We start from the raw sequence: 10,000 nt of genomic DNA, 5'->3' as shown, positions 1-10,000 counted from the left end.
CAGAGGTGACGCTGAGGGTGCACCTAAGTGACTCCAGCACCCACCAGCCCCTCCCTGGAGTCACTGTGGAAGTCTTCGCCAACCACACCTCTGTCGCCACGGAGACCTCGCTCGGCGACGGCAACGTCTTCCTCAGGTTCAGCTATCGCCTCGGCGACCTGCTGGTGGTCACGGCCACCAAGAGAGGCTATGTGCCAAACTCCGCCCCTTGGCGTCCCACCAGATTACCTGGTAACGAGTGACAAACATCTTTCCTCTCACAGTCTCTCTCTCTCTCTCGTGCTCTCTCTCTCTCTCTCTCTCTCTCTCTCTCTGTCTGTCCTGTGCATCCCTCTTTCTAGTGATTTTTCACTCTCCTGTCTTTATCTCTCTCCCTTGTTCTTTTCTCTTCCTCTTTCTCCCTCTTTCTCTTGCTCCTCTTCCTGATATGTTTTATAGCCCACTCTCTTTCTGCCCCTGTTTCTTCATTTCCTCCCTCCCTTCCTCTCTCTCTCTCTGTTTCTCCCTTTCTCTCTGTCCCCCCCCCCTCTCTCTCTCTATCTCTGTCCCCCCCTCTCTCTCTGTGCCCCCCCCCTGTCTCTCTCTCTCTCTCTCTCTCTCTCTGTCTCCTCTGTCTTTATCTCTCTCCCTTGTTGTTTTCTCTTCCTCTTTCTCCCTCTTTCTCTTGCTCCTCTTCCTGATATGTTTTATAGCCCACTGTCTTTCCGCCCCTGTTTCTTCATTTCCTCCCTCCCTTCCTCTCTCTAAGCGCTTTCAGATATAACCTCCGGAGTACATGCGGAGGTTTGTCAAACGGAGGTCCTACCCTTCGGATGATTCAGATATGATGCTAACCTGCGGACCTAATACTGACCTTATACGGACGTATGTGTGAACGACATGCACGCACATTACAGAATCTCCGTGTGGTTGTCGAGTGAGGGGTGGGGGCTTAGAGTTCACAAGATGCGAGATATATGACGCAGAATATATGCGGCCGCTGCCTGTCACTGCTGCTTTTTGTTTACAAAGTGTAGCCTATGTATTATAGGCTAAAGAAGAGAAATCTATTGTGCGTAGGCTAATACTTGAAGTAGGATAGTCACGTAAGTGCGCACATACAGTATTTGTATGTGTGCTTCGAGTAAACACATTTATCTGTTTTCAACGTAATGCAGGCGCGCGGGAACATATTTTTGACCATGGGTGCTGAATAACAAAATAATGGATGTCCCACGATTTCTCCCCTAGCATGATATGATTTGAATTTAGACAGCTACGCCATTTCAACGCGGTGTATGAGTAGGCCTAAGAGCGAGAAGTTTTATAATGCCCTTGCCACTCCGACTCATCAATAAAAACTGCGTGCACACACACCAGACCAGCACTTGACTTTACATCATTAAACTATTTCAGTATATTGCTTTTCTGATTGTCAAAACCACACCTAACTTATGGCGTCTCCACTCCACAGCAAAAGTGTCCTAACCACGTTACAGCTGTTTCTATCTGAGCGACTCCAATAGTGAGAGGATTTCAGTGTCATATTTCGGTGGCACTAGCTAAGCTGTCGTGGAACTCGAGATGACATGTCTACTGATAGGCAACAGGTCTCACCAACACGAAATTCTAATGGCAAAATATGCATCCTACCTCATCTGTTGTACTGTAGTTATTCGAAATTGGGCTTTTCACAATCCAACGATATATCCAAAGTGCGAACTAGTTGGTGATGGTTTATGAAAACTGCCAGTATGCATACTACACGGAGTTCTGACAGGGCTGTGCATGGCCTAATAAACAGGCAAGATATAACCCACGATCGCCATGGTTTCGTTGTCAATTCGTGTTTGTGGTAATAATGACAGCAACAATAAAACCATCTGTATCTTACGATCTTCATCATTCTTGACAGATCACCAGCCTCCTCTGGATGGTCATATGCATAATAAGCCTATAGCCTACCTTTAGTTTTCATTTAATTTTAAACACGAATCTACTGTCTTTACTGCCGGGAGAGAAAAAATATATTGTATTCTTTTCTGTAGCCTAATTCTGCCTAAGGCTATCAATGAACAGAAAACCGTGTTGGCTAACAATTTATTAAATACTCCTGTTATTGTCGTCAACGACGTCGCTGTAGGCTACTGCCTTTTCAGCGCCTTCTGCTTATGATGATTCAGTCTTTTGAATTTGTTTGGCCTTGCCATGCAGTTGTAGGCTACAACGTGCCATTCCCTTCATGTGTTTTATCAAAATGTTGTATGCCCTCATGGACAGTAGCTCCGTGATGTCTGCATCTTTCCAGGTCGGAGATTTTCTGGACAGCACTATGCCGCTCCATCATAACACTGGCATTTAAGTCAGATTTAACCACATGGACGCACGAAAGAAACGTCACCAACACGCCCTCTCACTAGGTGTGATTTTAACCGCATGTTCTACTCCTCGTTCAGACACAGCACATTTACATAATGTCCGGAGGAAATACTAGGTCGGGGGTAGTATAAACACCGGGTGAATTCGGACTTCCATATGACCGGTTATGTCGTTCAGATATACGGCCCCACCGTTTAACATCGGCAGAACCTCCGGTCTTACACGTATGTCTGAAAGCGCTTTCTCTCTCTCTCTCTGTGGGTGTGAGGATGTTATGAGGTTATTGGGATTAGAGGCTCTCCCACACTGGGGGGTTTGCTTACACACTGCACTAATGGACCACCTGCTGCCACACGCACACACACACACACACACACACACACACACACACACACACACACACACACACACACACACACACACACACACACACGCGCAAATGCATTTGCACTCGCATAGACACACAAAGATCATATACTGTATATTGCAGCGCCCACATGTGCACACACAATCTCTCAAGTGCACACAAAGCAGTCACACACACACAAACACACAGAACAGTGTGATGAATTGAATGGACTGGGGGAGTAAGACCCTTAGCTAAAGGGATTAGAACACTAACCAGCTTCACTCCAATGTAAACAAAGAGAGGTGGAGACTGCCGGCACACACACACACACACACACACACACACACACACACCACACACACACACACTGGGGTTAATGAGGAAAGGAAGGGATAAGTGGCTAAATAGGAATGTGCAATAGTAGATGTAGAGTTAAACTCCTGCTTCATGCAGGGCTTTCTTTTGTGAGGGGCTGTAAGAGAGAAGTCTGCCTGTCTGTCTGTCTGTCTGCGTAACCTAGACTGAGCAACCGGGTCCCTAGGCAGCTTGTGGCGAATCCTGTCTCTTCATCCACAGAGCCACTTAATACACACACACACACACACACGGTGGGGGGGGGGGGGGGCGGGGGCCGCTTGCATGGGGAGGAGTGAAAATGCTGCATGTGTTGTGTCGAGGGTGCATATTATATGACGAGATAACTAACACCCACTTTGCACTGTGTGTGTGTGTGTGTGTGTGTGTGTGTGTGTGTGTGTGTGTGTGTGTGTGTGTGGCTGCATGCAACAGTCTTCAGCTCCCTCAGTCTGGACCTGCTTCCTGAGAGAGCTGCAACTCTGATGGTGTATGAGGATGTGGTGCAGATTGTCTCGGGATATCAAGGTAAGACTCTCATACACACACACACAAAGGTGTGAGGGCCAGGTAGTTGTGGACGGATGCAGGTGTTGTTTTGTAACATAGAGGTTCATGTCATTTTGTGAAAGTGAAATTCTTTGTAGGGGACCGCAAACTTTGCAACCTTTTGATGCAACTGCTTAATGCTCCAGTGGATGTCATTTCATACAATAGATTGGTCTGGTGAATATCTGGGAGGTTTAAAGAAAGAGAGGCTAAAAAATGTGCTGTTTTGGAAACTGCTTTAAGCTTCTTGCCCTTACGTGTTTGTGTTCTCATGCAATATTTCTGTAGTTATGCAAGAACTTGTCTTGGACATTTTAGAATGTTATCTTTACTTACGCACACACACACACACACACACACACACACACACACACATTTAAAAAGCACTCCTAGATGCAGACACACACTGTAACTTACACATAATTAAACTAAGTGTGTGCTCTGCTCCCTTTCCCTTGTCACCATGTGGGGTTTTTAATTTCCCCCATCCTGTGTCACACACACACACACACACACACACACACCTTGGGGATGTTATGGATACGTGCAGGTCTTCGTAGAATGGCAGAGTATGGTCTTCTCTGTGTGTCTGTGTGTGTGTCTGTGTATGTGTGTGTGTGTGTGTGTGTGTGATGCTCACATTGTAATTTCTGCCGTCCGCCTGTCTGTCTGTGGTGTGCCTGTGTGCATAACTATGTATCCATATCAATTTAGAGCATTCCTGTCTATTATGATACAGTATCGAAACAGAGCTTCTATATTTATGCAGCAGACACATTCAACCCTGGCTTTCTCTCTTTTTCTTCCTTGTGTCTGTCCGTTCTGTCTTTCTCTCTTTTTCTTCTCTGTGACAGTCTATTCTTTCCCTTCCTCTCTTTCTCTTGCTGTGCTGGCCCATGTCACACACACATGCTAGTGTACACACACACACACACACACACACACACACACACACACACACACACATGAAGGTGATCTCTGGACTTTTAATTAAGGAAATATGCACTTGCTTCCTTGCATAATAAACAGACAAGATCTCTCTCTCACCCACCCCCCCACCCCCCCACCCACCCAAAAAAAAAAAAGAACGGGTGCATGGCTACCCTACACATAGAGGTGTTTCGAGCTTTTTAAAATTTCTGGGATGAGGGAGATTTCACCCCGGGGATTTATTTTTAATTCTGGCTGCTAGACACGCCATTTTAACGCAATCTGGGTGGGACAGAAATACCTTTACAGAGCAAGCAGCCCTGGCCATATCAGCTCTGGCTCACGTGACGTGAACATTGCTTTAAATGCATTATCGCTCCACTACCCAACACGCGAACAAGAGAAAGGACAGAAAATAAGAAAGCCATGAGTCTATGTCGCGATTTGTGATAGGCCAGGCCTAAAGAAAAGACAGCTATGGTCACCTAACAATAAGGATTTGCTTACACTGCTGTTTGGTTATCCCAAACTTTGAGATGATCCATACTTTACGCATTAACTGAATCTTATCAATCTTGAAACCCGAACTACAATGTTCCAAACAGAGCGACTGTAGGATGCAATGCCTAATCTCACTGCCTTCGTCATAACTGCTAAGAACAGTGCGCCTTTTACTGTTAAACACCTGAATAACGTTGCGTTTTTAAGCGCCAGGACTGCTCATCATGTCGTGACAAAGTTTACACCAATCTTCATTTTCTAAAGTATCCTTATGTTGAGATGTCCATTCTCTTTGCTCTAAACATAGGCTATCATTTCTGTGCAAAGCATGTTTCAATTAAGACAGTACACAAGTTATTTTTATTGTTGTAAGGAATGATTTTCATGAATAAAGCATTGAAAAAATATACGCACAGTGCGTACAGGATTACGCCTGGCGGCGCCACCGCACACACACACTCTCTCAATTAAGCATCCAAAACACACCTGTACCTCAGATGGTCTGGTGAAATTCTGTCAAAAAAACTGCCAAGGACAGGTCAGAGACGTTGTGTACACACACACACACACACACAGTTCACACACACACACACACACACACACACACACGGTTCACACACACACACACACACACACGGTTCACACACACACACACACACGGTTCACACACACACACACACACACACACACACACGGTTCACACACACACACACACACACACACACACACACACACACACACACACACACACCACGCCTGCCTGCAGAGTCAGACACACTCCTCCAGTGCTGAGAGCTCCCTTTCCATCTGCTGCAGTATTTTTATCGCGCCAGAGGAAAGGGACACCCTACTCCTTTATACATACACACACACACACACACACACACACACACACACACTCCCTCTCTCTGCAGCTCCTTGCACCATAGAGCTCATGCATCTGGTCCCTCTGCAGGGAATGCATTGATAGTGTGTGTGTCTGTGTGTGTGTCTTTGTGTGTGTGTGTGTGTTCTGCTAGCAGTCAGTGATATGATTCTGTTGCTGCTTTATCCATCCGTCCATCGGGAGCAGGACTAGAGGAAAAGGGAGGAGTGGTGGCCGGGGGCGAGGCCCGCTGGGGATTGGTTGGTGGGTGTGACTGACAGGCAGGGCAGCGAATCGGGGTGCAGTCTGATGACGTCATCTAAGTCAGAGCAGACACTGGTGCCCAGTACTGCTGGTGTTGACATCTTAACATTGTTACATAGAGCAGAATCCGCTCACACTAATACGCACGCGAGTGTGTGAGTGTGTGCATGTGAGTTTGTGAGAGTATGCAGGCGCGTGAGAGTGTGAGTGTGAGTGTGAGTGTGAGTGTGTGTGTGTGTGTGTGTGTGTGTGTGTGTGTGTGTGTGTGTGTGTGTGTGTGTGTGTGTGTGTGTGTGTGTGTGTGAGTGTGAGTGTGAGTGAGTGTGTGTGAGCCTTCATGCCCTCACCACATGCTCTCACGTCTCTGGAATGTAGACTCACCGCAGTGGAAACACAATGACATCACCGCTCTCTAGAGACGTACAATGTTCTGCACATGTACTATGTGTGCGAACACACACACACACACACACACACACACACACACATACATCATAAAAAGTGTCATGTCTATTCGTAGTATGTTCATGAAGCTGTAGCACATGTATGCTGACCATAAAGAATCTCTGTTCCTAAATGTGTGTGTGTGTGTGTGTGTGTGTGCGCATGTGTTCAGGCTCCAGACTGCAGCCGTGGGTCCAGTTCCAGCGGCGGGCGTTGAGTCTTCCTCCGAACGCCTCCTACACCAACCTGACTGCTCTGCTGACCGTCACACACTCTCCCCACGACGCACACCGCCTGTCCTACCTGCAGGCCCTCAACGCAAACACTACAGGTATACACACACACACACACACTCTCCCCACGACGCACACCGCCTGTCCTACCTGCAGGCCCTCAACGCAAACACTACAGGTATACACACACACACACACACTCTCCCCACGACGCACACCGCCTGTCCTACCTGCAGGCCCTCAACGCAAACACTACAGGTATACACACACACACACACACACACACACACACACACACACACACACACACACACACACACACACACACACACACTTAATACATTTGTACATGCCACATCATAGTGTGCTCCTATGTGTTCTACCTGCAAATCATATGCACAAACACACACCTGTGCAGACACACACTCACCATACTCACTCACAACCACAACTGATGAACCCAAACATGGCACTCCCTGCTCATAACAAACTGGTGTTGTGTGAGCCACGAGAGGTTAATGCTTGTGTGATGAGCGACGTGTGTTATTGTGTCTGAGAATGTAATTCCCATTCATGCAATCATGTTCTAATGGAGGGCATCTGCTTTGCTGCCTCTCCTTAATTGGCTGCTCATTTTAATGCTGTCATTTGGGATGAGCCATTATCAGGATCAATACGTTCGATCAGAGAGAGAGAGAGAACACAGAGAGAGAACACGGAGAGACACGGAGAGAGACACATGGAGAGAGACACAGAGAGAGACACAGAGAGAGAGACAGAGAGAGACACAGAGAGAGACACAGAGAGAGACACAGAGAGAGAGACAGAGAGAGACACAGAGAGACACAGAGAGACACGGAGAGAGACACATGGAGAGAGAGACAGAGAGAGACAGAGAGACAGAGAGAGAGAACTGAGGACAGGACAGACCGAAGCACATCAGTATTTTATGAAGGTGAATTGGCAGCTCCAGTGAAAGTGATTAGGCCAAAGAGTATCATCTTTGATTGGGCTGTTTACTGTAAGGCCCAAGTTCACCCCTGACTACCACTCTCCTGTTCCCCTGACTACTGTTCCCCTGACTACCACTCTCCTGTTCCCCTGACTACCGCTCTCCTGTTCCCCTGACTACCACTCTCCTGTTCCCCTGACTACCACTGACTACCACTCTCCTGTTCCCCTGACTACCACTCTCCTGTTCCCCTGACTACCACTCTCCTGTTCCCCTGACTACCGCTCTCCAGTTCCCCTGACTACTGTTCCCCTGACTACCACTCTCCTGTTCCCCTGACTACCGCTCTCCAGTTCCCCTGACTACTGTTCCCCTGACTACTGCTCTCCCATTCCCCTGACTAACGCTCTCCAGTTCCCGTGACTACTGTTCCCCTGACTACTGCTCTCCCGTTCCCCTGACTACCGCTCTCCAGTTCTGACCCCTGTCTTCCCTGCCTGTCCTACTAGGGCTACTAATGACTGCCAGCACTATTTACAATAGTAGTGAATATGATCAAAACCACCAAACAGTGGTGTTAATTGTGCTCACACAGACATGATGGATGTGAGGCTGGTGTTGGAGCTAATGGAGGGAGATAGGAGATGCAGTGGTGTCTCTGTGTAGTGATGAATTGCTGTAAACCTGCTGGCTCAACCTGCAGCAAAAGGGCATTCACAGCACAGCACTGCTCTACAGCCAAAGGGCATTCACAGCACTGCACTGCACTGCTCTACAGCCAAAGGGCATTCACAGCACAGCACTGCTCTACAACCAAAGGGCATTCACAGCACTGCACTGCATTGCTCTACAGCCAAAGGGCATTCACAGCACAGCACAGCACTGCTCTACAGCCAAAGGGCATTCACAGCACTGCACTGCACTGCTCTACAGCCAAAGGGCATTCACAGCACAGCACTGCTCTACAGCCAAAGGGCATTCACAGCACAGCACAGCACTGCTCTACAGCCAAAGGGCATTCACAGCACAGCACTGCACTAGCAGTGGGACAGCAGACTTCATTTAGCACCAGCTGCCACCAGCTGCCTCTGAACAAACACATACATGGCCTGCGTTTAGGGTTAGGGTGCAGCTAAACATGCGCTAGATGCTAGAGTTGCATGCACTCACGCACACACACACACACACACACACACACACACACACACACACACACACACACACCAACCTTCATTTAATGTGAGTCACTAGCCGCAAGCCTTACACACATTTACACATAAATGGTTACACATACAGTCATGTCATTTTAGGCTTTTAGACACACGTACACACGCGCACACACACGCGCACACACACACACACACACACACACACACACACACACACACACACACACACACACACACACACACACACACACGCACATTTAGGCCGAGTTGCCGGGCATAAATCAGGCACACACATTCACACTAATGAATACATTAATGTGCCAGTGGCTCAGGGGCGTCTGAGGAAGTCTGATGGGGGCATCTTAAAGGCCTTCTCGGAAGCCCTCCATTCTGCCTTCTCTCTCTCTCTCTCACTTTCTTTCTCTTTCTCTTCTTCTGTGATCTGTCTATCCTTCTTTTTTTTAACCACTCAGCCTATAATTGCGTCCCCCTGGGAGACATTTGGTACGAGGAAATTTACAAAAGCAATCTACTCTCTCCACTCACTCTTTATCTTTTTGTTTTTCTGTCTCCCTCTGTCTTTCTCTCCTCTTTCACTCCCTCTCTCCCTCCCTCCGTCTCGTTCTGATCCCTCGTTCTGCAGGGGGTTTTGAGTTGACTCCAGTGGCGGCGATCAGCGTGCACCTGCTAGGCAGCGACGGGGCGGAGCTTCAGGTGAACGAGCCAATCAGTGTCAGCGTGCCGCTTCCTGCCAACAGTGGCCTGAAGGAGAATGACCACATCCCCGCCTGGAGGTTCGACCCCAAGCTTGGTGAGTGTGTGTGTGTGTGTGTGTGAGTGTGTGTGTGTGAGTGTGTGTGTGTGTGCGCGCGCATGTGTGTGTTTGTCAGCATGGTTCCCACCATCAGCTGTTCTCCTGGAATATTCCAGAATGCCGCTTGGTGGGAGTCGGAGACTTTCCTGTCCTGTCTGCTGGGGATAAGGGTAGGCTTCCTGTGTGTGTGTGTGTGTGTGTGTGTGTGTGTGTGTGTG

General features: G+C 48.1%; 1 protein-coding gene across 1 annotated transcript in view; it reads left to right on the top strand.

The window, feature by feature from the left end:
• The window catches only part of fam171a1 (family with sequence similarity 171 member A1), a 49,759-nt gene that overhangs the window by 21,734 nt on the left and 18,025 nt on the right, over positions 1-10,000 (top strand). The window contains exons 2-5 of the mRNA XM_076279836.1: positions 4-231; positions 3,497-3,589; positions 6,787-6,945; positions 9,612-9,779. Coding sequence (XP_076135951.1) covers positions 4-231; positions 3,497-3,589; positions 6,787-6,945; positions 9,612-9,779 — 648 coding nt within the window. The remainder of the gene's footprint in view (positions 1-3; positions 232-3,496; positions 3,590-6,786; positions 6,946-9,611; positions 9,780-10,000) is intronic.

Source organism: Alosa pseudoharengus, unplaced genomic scaffold (assembly GCF_046254945.1).
Source record: "Alosa pseudoharengus isolate Yale_2024_CS ecotype anadromous, Long Island Sound unplaced genomic scaffold, YU_APseudo_1.1 YU_APseudo_1.1_scf_12, whole genome shotgun sequence".
NCBI classification, from domain to species: domain Eukaryota; kingdom Metazoa; phylum Chordata; class Actinopteri; order Clupeiformes; family Clupeidae; genus Alosa; species Alosa pseudoharengus.
Note: the sequence above shows the minus strand (reverse complement) of the source record. Positions and strands in the feature narration are given on the sequence as shown.